Here is an 18271-nt window from a genome sequence, read left to right on the forward strand (position 1 = left end):
CCTCATTATCCTCATCATCATTCCTCATCCATCACCATCCTCAATCATCATCATACCTCATCATCATCCTTCATCATTCATCACCATCCGCATCATCACCATCCATCATCACCATCCTCATCCATCCATTCACCATCATCATCATCATCATCCACCATCCTCATCATATCATCACCACCTCATTCATCATCACATCATCATCATCTCACTCTATCATCACCATATCACATTCCTCATCATCATCACTCATCCTTCATCATCCATCTCATCATCATCATCATCCTCATCATTCATCATCCTCATCATCATCCTCATCATCACCACCATTATCACCATCCTCATCATCATCATTCCTCATCATCATCCTCATCATCATCACATTCCTCACATCATCACATCCTCATATCATCCATCCACATCATCATCATCTACCATTACCGATCATCATCATCATACATCCCATCATCACCATCCTCATCATCATCACCATCCTCATCATCATCATCTCATCATACCACCATTCATCATCCACCATCCATCTCATCAATCATCCATCCCTCATCATCACCACCATCATCACCATCCTCATCATCATCCATCATCCTCACCACCATCTCATCATCACCATCATCATCATCAACCATCCTCCTCATCAACCATCTCATCTCATCACCATTCCTCATCATCATCTCCTCACATATCACCATCCTCATCATCAATCATCACCATTATCACCATCCTAATCATCATAACCATCCTCATCATCACCATCCTCATCACCATCTTCATCCTTCACCATCACCATCCTCATCATCACCATCACCATCACCATCCTCCTCATCCTCATCACTACAGTCCCCTATCATTGATTATGGTATCGTTATCGTTTATCTCTCCAGTGTTGTTTCAGTGCTGGGAGACCCATGTCCCAGCTAAGCCCCCCTTTTGATTCTGGGTCTGTTTCAATACACAACGATGAGTCCGCATTTTGAAGGCTGGAAGTGCTGTGTCTCCTGTAGTGCCCGGTGAGGTCACGTCTTAGTTAGATGACCTTTGACCTCTCACCTCTGACCTCGGATTGGCTCCTGCAGTACACACAGGAAGTGTTACCCGGCAACTGGTCATACACAGGTACACTTACTGACTCGTCTGATTCCCAGGTACACCTGACCTGTAACTCCTGACAGCTGTCTTACAGCAGGACAAAGTCCTCCAGACAGAAGTACCGCACCTGGCCTCCTCGGCTCTCCTCAGTCCCCCGGTCTCCCCCTTCCCACAGAGGGAGCAGGGTCTGTCGGGTGAACTGTTGGCTCCAAGCACCCTTTCATTTACTTACACAAGAGGATAAGAGTTGAGGACTATGGTTCTCTCCCTGCACTTGAATTGGTGGAGCCCCCTGCTGGTGGGGTGGAGGTAGCGCAGCTACGTTACAGTACATTACACGGTAGTCTCATACTCCGTAACCTCCTTGGGGTTCCTCAGGCTGCGGTACTGGATCCTGGGCGTCACCGGAGACGTGTTCTCCAGGACCAGGATGGTCTTCCGCAGCCGCCTGTCGATGAAGTGAGCGTCCCAGGCAGGGTACCTCTTTCTGGGCAGGTCTATCCGGATCACTGGCCCCTCTGTCCCAGGGGTCCGGAGGGCCAAGGCCGGTGAGGTGGATCTAACCTGGAACACAGCTAGATCTCCTGGTACCACCTCGCCCCGGTCCGCACCTGCAGTCCTACTTAGGGTCCTAGGGGGGCTGGTGACCACGTCCGAAGGCGGGAGGGGGGACGCATCGGCTGGGGTCACACAGGACTCCACCATCACCCCCCCCTCCTCCACACACCCCCTCCACTGAGCCCCGGACACCGGCCCGTCAGGGTGCAGGAGACAATAATACACCAACATGAAKAAGGTYCCCAGAGCGTAGCTACAAACCACAACACACACCACGATGAGGGCGTAAAAGTCTGAGGTGTTCGGCCCGCGGTAAAGGTACCACGCCGYGGTGAGRGACACGTTCTCTACCAGAGTCACTGAGTAATAGAGCCACATCCTGAAACGGGCGCGGCCCTCCTTGACGTTGAACCAGCAGAAGAYATAGATGATGCCCACTACCATGTTATAGATGATCTCCTCCCACTTGGACATGCAGAAGTCTGTCTCCCCCTGGATGGTCCAGAACGTCATGATGCACCAGTGGCTCACGACGAAGATACCGAAGTAGAGCTGGGAGATAGAGATAGAGACAGAGACAGAGAGACAGAGACAGAGAGACAGACAGAGAGACAGAGAGAGAGAGGACAGAGAGAGAGAGACAGAGAGAGAGAGAGAGACAGAGACAGAGAGAGAGAGAGACGAGAGAGAGAGACAGAGAGACGAGAGAGACAGAGAGAGAGAGAGAGACAGAGAGAGACAGAGAGAACAGAGAGAGAGAGAGAGACAGAGACAGAGAGGACAGAGACAGAGAGACAGAGACAGAGAGACAGAGAGACAAAGAGAGAGAGACAGAGACAGAGATAGAGAGGGAGGCAGAGAGCAGAGAGACAGAGACAGAGAGAGAAAGAGAGACAGAGAAAGGTTTAGAGTTAGTCATGATGAAGATACTGGGAGTAAAAGAGAGACACTCATTAGAAAAAGCCTAACCCACAGTAGCTCTAATTAACACTCAGTCTGTTACCCACGTGAAGAGACCTCGGTGCATGTCTTGTGGGGTATGCATGGGTGTCTGAGCTGTGTGCAGTAGTTTAAATCAGACAGCTCGGTGCATTCAGTCTGTTACCCACGTGAAGACTCTGGTGGCATGTCTTGTGGGGTATGCATGGGTGTCTGAGCTGTGTGCCAGTAGTTTAAATCAGACAGCTCGGTGCATTCAGTCTGTTACCCACGTAAGAGACTCTGGTGGCATGTCTTGTGGGGTATGCATGGGTGTCTGAGCTGTGTGCCAGTAGTTTAAATCAGACAGCTCGGTGCATTCAGTCTGTTACCCACACGCCTAATCTGCAGATGCACAACTTTTTCACCCCTGACGGTTTAGTACCTGGATACCAACAACAGAGCCAGGCCAAGAAGAGCTCAACTCATACAACGTTCTCTATACAACTACTAAAGGAACATTTATGAATTTATCCATTGTATGAATGTGACTCCAATTGTTGGCCAGTACATGTTGTAACTGACACTGGGGACACGCCCCACACAGCTCTGATACACCAGACACTGGGAACACGCCCCACACAGCTCTGATACACCAGACACTGGGGACACGCCCCACACAGCTCTGACACACCAGACACTGGGAACACGCCCCACACAGCTCTGATACACCAGACACTGGGAACACGCCCCACACAGCTCTGATACACCAGACACTGGGAACACGCCCCACACAGCTCTGATACACCAGACACTGGAACACGCCCCACACAGCTCTGATACACCAGACACTGGGAACACGCCCCACACAGCTCTGATACACCAGACACTGGGAACACGCCCCACACAGCTCTTATACACAGACACTGGGACACGCCCCACACAGCTCTGACACACCAGACACTGGAACACGCCCCACACAGCTCTGATACACAAGACACTGGGGACACGCCCCACACAGCTCTGACACACCAGACACTGGGGACACGCCCACACAGCTCTGAGAGGCTATACCAGACACTGTGGACACGCCCCACACAGCTCTGATACACCAGACACTGGGGACACGCCCCACACAGCTCTGACACACCAGACACTGGGACACGCCCCACACAGCTCTGAGAGGCTATACCAGACACTGGGGACACGCCCCACACAGCTCTGAGAGGCTACACCAGACACTGTGACACGCCCCACACAGCTCTGAGAGCTACACCAGACACTGTGGACACCCCCACACAGCTCTGAGAGGCTACACCAGACACTGGGGACACGCCCCACACAGCTCTGAGAGGCTACACCAGACACTGGGGACACGCCCCACACAGCTCTGAAGGCTACACCAGACACTGGGGACACGCCCCACACAGCTCTGAGAGGCTACACCAGACACTGGGGACACGCCCCACACAGCTCTGAGAGGCTACACCAGACACTGGGACACGCCCCACACAGCTCTGAGAGGCTACACCAGACACTGGGACACGCCCCACACAGCTCTGAGAGGCTACACCAGACACTGGGGACACGCCCCACACAGCTCTGAGAGGCTACACCAGACACTGGGACACCCCCACACAGCTCTGAGAGCTACACCAGACACTGGGGACAGCCCCCACACAGCTCTGAGAGGCTACACCAGACACTGGGACACGCCCCACACAGCTCTGATACACCAGACACTGGGGACACGCCCCACACAGCTCTGAGAGGCTACACCAGACACTGGGACACGCCCCACACAGCTCTGAGAGGCTACACCAGACACTGGGGACACGCCCCACACAGCTCTGAGAGGCTACACCAGACACTGGACACGCCCCACACAGCTCTGATACACCAGACACTGGGGACACGCCCCACACAGTGGCCTGCAGGCAGCCGGCATCTCATCAGCCCTCTTCTCAGGTGAGTTCCGTGGCTCTGTCATGGCTTTAGAAGCTTCTGATAGGTAATTGACATAATTTGCGTCAATTGGAGTGTATCTGTGGATGTATTTCAAGGCCTACCTTCAAACCCTTGCCTCTTTGCTTGACATCATGGGAAAATCAAAAGAAATCAGCCAAGACCTCAGGAAAAAACTGTACACCTCCACAAGTCTGTTCATCCTTGGGAGCAATTTCCACACGCCTGAAGGTACCACGTTCATCTGTACAAACAATAGTACGCAAGTATAAACACCATGGGACCACGCAGCCGTCATACCGCTCAGGAAGGAGACACGTTCTGTCTCCTAGAGATGAACGTACTATGGTGCGAAAAGTGCAAATCAATCCCAGAACAACAGCAAAGGACCTTGTGAAGATGCTGGAGGAAACAGGTACAAAAGTATCTATATCCACAGTAAAACAAGTCCTATATTGACATAACCTGAAAGGCCGATCAGCAAGGAAGAAGCCACTGCTCCAAAACTGCCATAAAAAAGCCAGACTACGGTTTGCAACTGCACATGGGGACAAAGATTGTACTTTTTGGAGAAATGTCCTCTGGTCTGATAACAAAAATAGAACTGTTTGGCCATAATGACCATCGTTATGTTTGGAGGAAAAAGGGGGATGCTTGCAAGCCGTAGAACACCATCCCAACCGTGAAGCACGGGGGTGGCGCAGCATCATGTTGTGGGGGTTCTTTGCTGCAGGAGGGACTGGTGCACTTCACAAAATAGATGGCATCATGAGGGGGAAAATTTTGTGGATATATTGAAGCAACATCTCAAGACATCAGTCAGGATGCAGACAATTACATTGATGGAAAGCGACAATCTATCCACAATATTGAAGGTGATTCAACCCCTAAAAAATAATAATGAGAAGAAGAAAATGTAAAATATATAATAATATATACACCCCATAATATCTGGCCCTCTGCATCTCAGGCCCTCTGGCCCTCTGGCCCTCTGGCCCTCTGACCCTCTGACCCTCTGACCCTCTGCATCTCAGGCCCTCTGGCCCTCTGGCCCTCTGGCCCTCTGACCCTCTGGCCCTCTGACCCTCTGGCCCTCTGGCCCTCTGCCCTTCTGGCCCTCTGACCCTCTGGCCTCTGACCCTCTGGCCCTCTGGCCCTCTGACCCTCAGTCCCTCTGGCCCTCAGGCCCTCTGCGCCTCTGCATCTCAGGCCCTCTGACCCTCTGACCCTCGGCCCTCTGACCCTCTGGCCCTCTGACCCTCTGACCCTCTGGCCCTCTGGCCCTCTGGCCCTCTGCATCTCAGGCCCTCTGGCCCTCTGGCCCTCTGGCCCTCTGACCCTCTGGCCCTCTGACCCTCTGCATCTCAGGCCCTCTGACCCTCTGCATCTCAGGCCCTCTGGCCCTCTGGCCCTCTGACCCTCTGACCCTCTGACCCTCTGGCCCTCTGGCCCTCTGGCCTCTGCACCTCAGGCCCTCTGGCCCTCTGGCCCTCTGACCCTCTGACCCTCTGCATCTCTGGCCCTCTGACCCTCTGACCCTCTGACCCTCTGGCCCTCTGGCCCTCTGGTCCTCTGGCCCTCTGGCCTCCCTAAATCGTGGCATTGATTTGGTTCAGCAGACTTTAGCCCTCCTACTGGCTACGAGACGATGGCAGCTCTGTGGGTGGAACATTTATTGACAATTTAGATACCTTCTGGAAACAAAGCTAATATTATAAATATTAAGGAGGATGGATCACCCAAATCATTTCCTGGATCCTTTCACAGCACTGTAAGGCTGCGTTGAGACAATGACTATCAATGAACTAAGCCCAGCTCAGCAAATGTACATTATCTCAGGGGCATTGGAAGGCATGATGTAAATAACCAAATTTAAGTCCCTTTAACTGCCCTGAATGCCTCTGCTGATCCTACAGCTATTGAATGCAGTAATCCTATGTGTCACGATCGTCTTTAGGTGAAAGAGAGGACAAGGCGCAGCGTGATATAAATACATAGTTGTATTTATTTAAGAAAGATGAAGAACACTAAAACAAACGACGACCGTGAAGCTATACAAACAAATAAGTGCATACACTGGCTACTTACACATAGACAATTACCCACAAAAGCCTACTGCCTATGGCTGCCTTAAATATGGCTCCCAATCAGAGACAATGAATGACAGCTGTCTCTGATTGAGAACCATCAGGCAACCATAGACTTACCTAGACACCTACACTCAACACAAACCCATACACTCTACCAAAACCCCTATACCATACAACCACCCTAGAATGGTGGTTGTATGAAATAGATGACATAGATGATATTTTTTTAACTCATGCCAGCAATAAAAATTAGATTAAAAAAGGATAAAATAAACCTTTTGGAACAACATATACATATGCATAACACGATAACATACACACTATACACATGGATTTAGTACTGTAGATATGTGGTAGTAGAGTAGGGGCCTGAAGGCACACAGTGTGTTGTGAATACTGCCTTAATTTTGCTGGACCCCAGGAAGAGTAGCTTCTGCCTTGGCAGGAACAAATGGGGATCCATAATAAACCCATGAAGAGTAGCTTCTGCCTTGGCAGGAACTAATGGGGATCCATAATAAACCCAGGAAGAGTAGCTCTGCCTTGGCAGGAACTAATGGGGATCCATAATAAACCCCATGAAGAGTAGCTGCTCCTTGGCAGGAACTAATGGGGATCCATAATTAACACCAGGAAGAGTAGCTTCTGCCTTGGCAGGAACTAATGGGGATCCATAATAAACCCCAGGAAGAGTAGCTGCTGCCTTGGCAGGAACTAATGGGGATCCATAATTAACCCCAGGAAGAGTAGCTGCTGCCTTGGCAGGAACTAATGGGGATCCATAATTAACACCAGGAAGAGTAGCTGCTGCCTTGGCAGGAACTAATGGGATCCATAATAACCCCAGGAAGAGTAGCTGTGCCTTGCAGGAACTAATGGGGATCCATAATAAACCCCATGAAGAGTAGCTTCTGCCTTGGCAGGAACTAATGGGGATCCATAATAAACTCCATGAAGAGTAGCTGCTGCCTTGGCAGGAACTAATGGGGATCCATAATAACCCCAGGAAGAGTAGCTGCTGCCTTGGCAGGAACTAAGGGGATCCATAATAAACTCCATGAAGAGTAGCTTCTGCCTTGGAAGGAACTAATGGGGATCCATAATTAACCCCAGGAAGAGTAGCTGCTGCCTTGGCAGGAACTAATGGGGATCCATAATTACCCCAGGAAGAGTAGCTGCTGCCTTGGCAGGAACTAATGGGGATCCATAATAAACCCCAGGAAGAGTAGCTGCTGCCTTGGCAGGAACTAATGGGATCCATAATAAACCCCAGGAAGAGTAGCTGCTGCCTTGGCAGGAACTAATGGGATCCATAATGAACCCCAGGAAGAGTATCTGCTGCCTTGGCAGGAACTAATGGGATCCATAATTAACCCCAGGAAGAGTAGCTGCTGCCTTGGCAGGAACTAATGGGGATCCATAATAAACCCCAGGAAGAGAAGCTGCTGCCTTGGCAGGAACTAATGGGGATCCATAATAAACCCCAGGAAGAGAAGCTGCTGCCCTGGCAGGAACTAATGGGGATCCATAATAAACCCCAGGAAGAGAAGCTGCTGCCTTGGCAGGAACTAATGGGGATCCATAATAAACCCCAGGAAGAGTAGCTGCTGCCTTGGCAGGAACTAATGGGATCCATTAATTAACCCAGGTTAAGAGTAGCTGCTGCCTTGGCAGGAACTAATGGGGATCTCTAACAAATACAATAAACTGAACCACAGTTTATTGTGCAACGTTTTTATTAATCTCTAAAAAAATATGTTTTTCTCCCAGCCTGACCTTCGTGTTTAAACTCATGAGTATCTATCTTCATTATATTTTTTATTTTATTGTATAATTTCTGCATCTAAAAGCCCTTGATTGGGTGTACAATGTGAGCCTTCCTCACTGTGTGTGTGTATGTGATGTTGGTGTGCCCATCTTTACCTGGAACACGGAGGCGAACAGGGCGAAGGCGATGGTCCTGGCCCCGATGGTGAAGAAGTGCCACAGCATCTGAACAATCACAGCCTTGTAGGACATCGGCAGCTTGTCATCTCTGGAGTCCCTCAGAGTCTTCTGGTAGGATGCTATCATCCAGGCCAGAGAGACCAATGAGGCTGAAGCAGAGAGACCTGGGGACAAAGAGGGATGACGGGATAGGAAAGGAGATGAATATACAGTGGGGTCCTAAATTCTTGACACCCTTGATAAAGATGAGCAAAAATATAAKAAATAATTTAAATAATGTGTATTTAAAATAAAAAAAACGTTCTTTAACAAGTCAGTTAAGAACAAATTCTTATTTAGAATGACGGCCTACCCCGGCCAAACCCAGACGACGCTGGGCCAATTGTGCGCCGCCCTATGGGACTCCCAATCACGGCCAGATGTGATACAGCCTGGATTCGAACCAGGGACTGTAGTGACGACACTTGCACTGAGATGCAGTGCATACAAACAAAATTGGTACATTAGATTGTTTTATACTATTACAATTGCTCAGAGAAAGAGATTTTGTTTAACAAGTAATCCTTTTTTTTCTCAAAAATCCTGTTTTCAAAAACCTTTTCAATACCTCACCTTGTGAGGATAACGGCACTTAGCATTTTTTCTGAATGTTTTATGAGTTGGAGAACACATTGGAAGGGATCTTTTACCATTCCTCCATTCAGAGATGAGATGAGATGCTTGATATCTCATGGAGTGCCCTCTTCAATTCAAACCACAGGTTTTCAATGGGGTTCAAGTCTAGAGACTGAGATAGCCATTGCAAAATGTTGATTTTGTGGCCCCCAAAAAAAACATTTATTTGTGGAGTTTGTTGTGTGCTTGGGGTTATTGTCTTATTGGTAGATACACTTGCTGCCAAGTTTCATCCAACTGGCAGAGGCAAGCAGGTTTTTTTGGCTAAAATGTCCTGGATCTGTGGAAGCAAAATAGCCACATAACATCAAAGATCCACCAGCATATTTTACATGAGGAAATGGGTTTATTTTCTTCTCATTTTCACACCAAACCTACCACTGGTGTGTATGGCCAAAGAACAGTATTTTTTATGTCATCCAACACATGTAAACTCTTGGAGTTTGCTAAACGGCATTGGCACTTGGATTTGGAACCGGTGCTTTGGTGGGTTTGGCGTCGATGTACTGGGCCGTACGTACTTCCCTCTGTAGCACCTCGAGGTTGGATGCCAATAGTTTCCATACCTAGTGGTGATCCAGCCAGTCAAGATTTTCTCAGGGCAGCCCTCTCTTGGCTTATTTTTTTCTTGAAGCAATGGCTTTTTTATGGCCACTCTTCTTCCGTAGTAAAGCCCAGTTCTGTGGAGTGTACGGCTTAAAGTGGTCCTATGGACAGATACTCCAATCTCCACTGTGGAGCTTTGCAGCTCCTTCATGGTTATCTTTGATCTCTTTGTTTCCTCTCTGATTAATGTCCTCCTTGCCTGGTCTGTGAGTTTTGGTGGGCGGCTCTCTCTTGGCAGGTTTGTTTTGGTGCCATATTCTTTCCATTTTTTAATAATGGATTTAAATGGTGCTCTGTGGGATGTTCAAAGTTTTGGATATTTTTTTATAACCCAACGCTGATCTGTACTTCTCCACAACTTTGTCCCTGACCTGTTTAGAGAGCTCCTTGGTCTTCATGGTGCCACTTGCTTAGTGGTGTTACAGACTCTGGGGCCTTTCAGAACAAGTGAAAGGACTGAGATCATGTGACAGATCATGTGACACTTAGATTGCACACAGGTGGACTTTATTTAATGAATTATGTGACTTCTGAAGGTAATTGGTTGCACCAGATCTTATTTAGAGGCTTCATAGCAAAGGGGGTGAATACATATGCACGCACCACTTTTCAGTTGTTCTTTTTTTAAACAAGTCATTTTTTTTCATTTCACCAATTTGGACTATTTTGTGTTTGTTCATTACATGAAATCCAAATAAAAGTCCATTTAAATTACAGATTGTAATGCAACAAAATAGAAAAATGCCAAGGGGGGTGAATACTTTTGCAAGGCAATGGAAGGGGGTTGGGGTCAGAACTACAGGGGTCAGAATAGAGGTTGGAGTCAGAACTACAGGGGTCAGAATAGAGGGGTGGGGTCAGAACTACAGGGGTCAGAATAGAGGGGTTGAGGTCAGAACTACAGGGGTCAGAATAGAGGGGGTCAGAACTACAGGGGTCAGAATACGAGGGGTCAGAACTACAGGGGTCAGAATAGAGGGGTTGGGTCAGAACTCAGGGGTCAGAATAGAGGGGTCAGAACTACAGCGGTCAGGAATAGAGGGGTCAGAACTACAGGGGTCAGAACTACAGGGGTCAGATAGAGGGGTTGGGGTCAGAACTACAGGGGTCAGAATAGAGGGGTTGAGGGTCAGAACTACAGGGGTCAGAATAGAGGGGTTTTGGGTCAGAACTACAGGGGTCAGAATAGAGGGGTTGGGGGTCAGAATAGAGGGGTCAGAATAGAGGGGTTGGGTCAGAAGTACAGGGGTCAGAATAGAGGGTTGGGGTCAGAACTACAGGGGTAGAGAGAGGCTGGTCAGCTCAACAGTAGAGTTGAGAGATGTGACAAGTTATCTGGAGGTGTTTGACGGGCTGAAACACTCTCCTCTGCGTCTTTCAGGCTCTGCATTTCTCTCTCTCTCTTCCTCTTTCCTCCATTTTCCTTCCCATCTTCCCCCCTCCCTCATCTCTCCCCTTAACGTCACTGACCTCTCTAGAGTGGATAAAAGACCCTCTATACACAAGGTCAATGTGACTGGCTGACTGAATGACTGGCTGACCGACTGGTTGCCATGCTGACTTAATGACTGGCTGACACACCAACACACACACACACACACACACACACACACACACACACACACACACACACAACACCACACACACACACACACACACACACACACAACACACACACACACACACACCACACACACACACAACAACAATCTCACCCTGCAGTGGCAGGACCCGGTTGGCATGTATCATGATGCTGAGTTGTAAACCAGCTGAGGAGCGCTCTTCAGGAAGGCCTCCAGCAGCCCTCAGCATTGTGATGTCAGCAACTCAAACATCAACCTCCAGTGGAAGTGACCACGTTTGCCGTGCCAACGGCTCTGGGCGCCAGGTAGAGGCGTGGACGTACCTGTAGAGGGGGAGGGGGAGGAGAAGGGTGAGTCAATCAATCAATTAATTAATCAGATAATTTACCAATCAGTCAATCGGTCAATTAATTAATGAATTAAGAACAATATATCGCATTTAACAAAAAAAGATGAATGAAGTTATTTAATCCATCCAGACTCCAATGAGGAAACACAGTGGCAAGGAAAACTCTCTCTCTCACACACACACACACACACACACACACACACACACACACACACACACACACACACACACACACACACACACACACACACACACACACACACACACACACACACACACACACACACACACACACACACACACACTCAAATCTCTAATATCTAAAGTAAAATTTTAAAGACCAGTTAAAGACCCAGTTATAGACCCGTTATAGACCCAGCCAAAGACCATGTATAGACCATCAAAGACCCAGTTAAGACCGCCAAAGACCCCAGAACCCAGCCAAGTCCAGTAACGACCAGCCAAAGACCCAGTTATAGACCAGCCAAAGACCCAGTTATAGACCCAGCCAAAGACCCAGCCAGACCCAGCCAAAGTCCCAGTTAAAGACCCAGCCAAAGACCCAGTCTAGACCCAGCCAAAGACCCAGCCAGACCCAGCCAAAGCCCAGTTAAAGACCCAGCCAAAGACCCAGCCAGACCCAGCCAAAGACCCAGTCAAAGACCCAGTAAAGACCCAGCCAAAGACCCAGCAAAGACCCAGCAAAGACCAGCCAAAGACCCAAGCCAGACCAGCCAAAGACCAGTCAAAGACCCAGTTAAAGACCAGCAAAGACCCAGCCAAAGACCCAGCCAAAGACCCAGCCAAAGACCCGGTTAAAGTTCCAGTTAAAGACCCAGTTAAAGACCCAGTCAAAGACCCAGCCAAAGACCCAGCCAAAGACACCAGTTAAAGACCCAGCAAAGACCCAGCAAAGACCCAGCCAAAGACCCAGCAAAGACCCAGTTAAAGACCCAGCCAGACCCAGCCAAAGTCCAGTTAAAGCACCCAGCCAAAGACCCAGCCAGACCCAGCCAAAGACGCCAGTCAAAGACCCAGTCAAAGACCCAGCCAAAGACCCAGCCAAGACCAGCCAAAGACCCAGCCAAAGTCCCAGTTAAAGACCCAGCCAAAGACCAGCCAAAGACCGGTTAAAGTCCCAGTTAAAGACCCAGTCAAAGACCCAGTTAAAGAAAAAACAGAGCAATATAACTAATAACATCTGTAAATATGTGCAATATAAACTATAATCTGTAACATGTGGCCAATATAAACTATAGCTCATTAATATTGACTATACAACAATCATTATGGGTCTGAAACGGCCTCCCATCCTGAAACGGCCCCCATCTCTGAAACGGCCCCCATCCCTGAAACGGCCCCCATCTCTGAAACGGCCCACAATCCCTGAAACGCCCCCCATCCCTGAAACGGCCCCATCTCTGAAACGGCCCCCCATCCCTGAAACGGCCCCCATCTCTGAAACGGACCCCCATCTCTGAAACGGCCCCCCATCCCTGAAAGGCCCCCCTTGAAACGGCCCCCATCCCTGAACGGCCCCCATCTCTGAAACGGCCCCCCCATTCTGAAACCCCTCTGAAACGGCCCCATCTTGACAGAACGGCCCCCATCTCTGAAACGGCCACCCCATCTCCTATATGTGAATGTGACTGAGAATATGTGGGTGAGTGTGTACAAGTATGTCTGAGTAGTTAGTGTGTACAGTATCTCTGAGTAGTTAGTGTGTACAAGTATCTCTGAGTGGTTAGTGTGTACAAGTTCTCTGAGTAGTTAGTGTGTACAGTATTCTGGTAGTTAGTTGTAGTCTCTCTGAGTAGTTAGTGTGTACAAGTATTCTGAGTGGTTAGTGTGTACAAGTTATGTCTGAGTAGTTAGTGTGTACAAGTATCTCTCTGAGTAGTTAGTGTGTACAAGTATCTCTGAGTAGTTAGTGGTGTACAAGTATCTTCTGAGTAGTTAGTGTGTACAAGTATGTCTGAGTAGTTAGTGTGTACAGTATATGAGTAGTGAGTGTGTACAGTATCTCTGAGTAGTGAGTGTGTACAAGTATCTCTGAGTAGTGAGTGTGTACAAGTATCTCTGAGTAGTTAGTGTGTACAAGTATCTCTGAGTAGTGAGTGTGTACAAGTTCTCTGAGTAGTGAGTGTGTACAAGTATCTCTGAGTGGTTAGTGTGTACAAGTATCTCTGAGTGGTTAGTGTGTACAGTACCTCTTAGTAAGAATGTGTACAGTATCTCTGATCTCTGAGTGGTTGCTGTCTGTGTCATCCCTGGTCCTTGGTATTGAGTAGAGCAGCTAAGGAGCTGTCAACAGGCTGTGGATGACTGACAACGAGACAGAGTACCCAGGGTGATTCCACGCCAGCGGATCCTCTCTCCTGCTGTGGGTCTGTCACTCTCACTACAGGGGCATATACACACTCCCTACTGGAGCTCCCTCTGCTGATCGTGTCTCTCTGTCTCTCTGTCTTCTGTCTCTCTGTCTCTCTCTCGGCTCTGCTCTCTCTCGCTATCTCTCTCGCTCTCTCTCTCTCTCTTCTCTCTCGCTCTGTCTCTCTGTCTCTCTTTCTCTCTATCTCTCTCTCTCTCTCTCTCTCTCTCTCTCTCTCTCTCTTTTCCTTCTTGGGTGATTGGAATGGTGCTTTGACCCCCAATCTCCTCTCTCCTCCTCTCCCTAACTCCACTCTTCTTCTCTTTCGCACCCACTCCATCTCTCCTCCTCTCCTCTCCTCTCCCTTCTCCCCTCCTCTACTCTTCCCTCTCCCCCCTCTCCTCCATAATGGTTGGTAATGAGGGATGTCAGAGAGAGAGATAGAGTAGAGAGGGGGAGGAGGGAGAGAGAAAAGAGGAGGAGGAAGGGAGGTATATGGGATATTGCATAGAGAGGGGGGGGGAGGATAATGGGGATGTCGTTAAATTCACATTTTATACTCATTAGGCTAAATGACTGATTACTTTGTCAGGAGAGAAGAGAAGTGAGATGACTGAGTTATGAGCGAGGAAAGAGATAGAGGAGAGATGGAAGCAACAGAGGAAGAGACAGAGGAGGACAGAGAGGGAGAGGAGAGAGGGGGAAAGGGAACAGAGGAGGACAGAGAGGGGGAGAGAGAGAGAGGGGGGGAAAGAACAGAGGAGGACAGAGAGGGGGGAGAGAGAGAGGGGAAAGGGAACAGAGGAGGACAGAGAGGGAGACAGAGAGAGAGAGGGAAAAGGAACATGAGGAGGCATGAGAGGGGGAGAGAGAGAGAGAGGGGAAAAGAACAGAGGAGGACGAGAGGGAGAGAGAACAGAGGGGAGAAGAGAGGGGGAAAGAGAGGGAGAAGGGAGAGGGGGGAAAGAGAGGGGAAATGGACAGAGGAGAGAGAGAGAGAGTTGAACTATAGGAGTTGAGATCACCAATGAGAATGGACCACTATAGGGAAGTTGAAATCAGCCAATGAGAATGGACCACTATAGGAAGTTGAAATCAGCCATGAGAATGGACCACTATAGGAAGTTGAAATCAGCCAGTGAAATGGACCACTATAGGAAGTTTGAAATCAGCCATGAGAAATGGACCGCTATAGGAAGTTGAAATCAGCCAATGAGAATGGACGCTATAGGAAGTTGAAATCAGCCAATGAGAATGGACGCTATAGGAAGTTGAATCAGCCAGTGGAGAATGGACCACTATAGGAAGTTGAAATAGCCAATGAGATGACCACTATAGGAAGTTGAATAGCATGAGAAATGGACCACTATAGAAGTTGAAATAGCCAAATGAGAATGGACCACTATAGGAAGTTGAAATCAGCCAATGAGAATGGACCCACTATAGGAAGTTGAATCAGCCAATGAGATGGACCGTATAGGGAAGTTGAAATCAGCCAATGAGAATGGACCACTATAGGAAGTTGAAATCAGCCAGTGATTATTACCCCCCCCCTCCCCAGCCCACTTCACCTCAGGGGCAATTATTTGTTTATTATTCCCATTAGTTTTTGCCAAGCAGCAGCTACTTTTCCTGGAGTCCACAAAACAACAACAACAACAACAGCACACAACAACAGCTACACAACAACAACACAACAACAACACAACACAACACAACAACAACACAAACAACAACAGCAACAAACAACAGCAACAACAAACAACCACAACAACACACAACAAACAACAAAACCACAACAACACAAACAACAACAACAACAACAACACAACAACACAACAACAACACAACAACAACAACACAAAACCACAACACAACAATCAACCACAACAACAGCAGACACAACAACAACAACAACAGCAACAACAACAACACAACAACAACAAAAACACAACAACAAGCACAAAACAACACAAAACAAACAACAACAACACAACAACAACAGCAACAACAACAGCAACAACAACAACCTACAACACACAACAACAACAAAACAAACACAACAACCAAAACAACACAACAACAAAACAACAACAACAACACCACAACAACAACAACAACCAAACAAACAACAACAACACAACAACAACACCACACAACCAAACACAACAAACACAACAACAACACAACAACAACACAACAACAAACAACAACAACAACAACAACAGCAACAAAACACCAGACACACACAACACAACAACCACAACAACACAACACAACACACAACCAAACAACAAACAACAACAACACACCACAACAACACACACACAACAACAACCAACAACAACAACAACAACCACAACCAACAACAACACACACAACACAACAACAAAAACAACACAACCAACAACACAACAACAACCCACACAACAACAACAACACACACAACACAACAACAACAACAACAACAACAACCACAACAACACACAACAACAAACAACAACAACCACAACAACAGAACAACAACGCACAACAACACAACAAACACAAACAAAACAACGCAACAACAACAACCACAACAACAACAACAAACAACAACAACAACCACAACAACACAACAAACAACACAACACAACACACAACAACACACAACAACAACACAACACACAACAACAACAACAACAACAAACAACAACAGCCACAACAACAACACACAACAACACAACACAAACAACCACAACAACAAACAACAACAACACAACAACAACACAACAACCAACACACAACAACACACAACAACAACCAACAACAACCACAACAACACAACCACAACAACAACCCAAACAAACAACAACAACACAACAACAACCACAAACACACAACAACAACAACAACAAAAACAACCCCACAGACAAACACAACAGACAACAACAACAACAACAAACAACAAACACACACAACAAACAACCAACAACACAACAACAACAACAACAAACAACAACACAACAACAACAACACAACCACAACAAACCAACAACAACACAACACAACAAAACAACAACAACCACCAAACAAACAACCACAACACACACAACACACACAACAACAACAACAACACAACAACAAACACAACACACACAACACAACAAAACAACACAACAAAACCACAACAACAAAAACAACAACAACAACCACAACAACACAACAACACACAAAACAACAAACAACAACACAACAACACAACAAAACAACAAAATCAAAAACATAATAGACAAGAAACAGCACACAAATGTAAATACAAGATATACAAGACATATAACTAAAGAGAATGTGGTGTAGATTGAGTGTGTTAGATTTGTGTGTGTGTGTGTGTGTGTGTGTGTGTGTGTGTGTGTTGTGTGTGTGTGTGTGTGTGTGTGTGTTGTGTGTTGTGTGTGTGTGTGTGTGTGTGTTGTGTGTGTGTGTGTGTGTGTGTGTTTTCACAGTGCATGAGATTATAATTTTGTTTGAGTAATACGAGATGGAAGGGGGTTCCATGCAATCACGACTCTGTATAAAAACTGTTGTTTTGTCAATTCATTTTAGACTTAGATCAGCTCCAAAAACAGACATAATTTACAAAATATGATGTGTGTTTAGTGAGTCTGTCAGATCAGAGACAGTAGGGATGACCAGGGATGTTCTCTTGATAAAGTGTGTGAATTTCACAATTTTCTCTGTCCTGCTAAGCATTCAACAGTGTAATGAGTACGTTGGGTGTCAGGGAAAATGTACTGGGTAAAAAGTACAATATTTTCTTTAGTAATGTAGGGAAGTAAAAGTAAAAGTTGTCAAAAATATAATACGAAAGTAAAGTACAGATACCTCCAAAACGACTTAATTAGTATTTAAAGTATTTTTTTACTTAAATACTTTACACCACTGGCATTGAGGTAGACACAGTTTTACACGCTCACACAACAATAGGGATTAAAGGAATGAGGGATAAAAACAATTTTAATCCATTTTAGAATAAGGCTGTAACTTAACAAAATGTGGAAAAAGTCAAGGGGTCTGAATACTTTCCGAATGCCACTGTATGTAGTTCTGTCCTTGAGCTGTTCTT

At 47.2% G+C, this 18271-nt stretch overlaps 1 protein-coding gene across 1 annotated transcript; it reads right to left on the bottom strand.

Moving 5' to 3' along the window:
- Positions 1-290: 290 nt before the first annotated feature.
- Positions 291-12096, bottom strand: LOC112078421 (XK-related protein 7-like). Its single transcript, XM_024144676.2, has 5 exons — positions 11579-12096; positions 8559-8746; positions 727-2214; positions 457-505; positions 291-353 (listed from the first exon to the last, which is right to left on the bottom strand). The coding sequence occupies exons 1-3, from the start codon at positions 11673-11675 to the stop codon at positions 1438-1440; spliced, it is 1062 nt and encodes a 353-aa protein (XP_024000444.1). The 5' UTR covers positions 11676-12096; the 3' UTR covers positions 291-353; positions 457-505; positions 727-1437.
- Positions 12097-18271: the final 6175 nt, after the last annotated feature.

Source organism: Salvelinus sp. IW2-2015, unplaced genomic scaffold (genome assembly GCF_002910315.2).
Source record: "Salvelinus sp. IW2-2015 unplaced genomic scaffold, ASM291031v2 Un_scaffold5661, whole genome shotgun sequence".
In the NCBI taxonomy this organism is placed as follows: Eukaryota; Metazoa; Chordata; class Actinopteri; order Salmoniformes; family Salmonidae; genus Salvelinus; species Salvelinus sp. IW2-2015.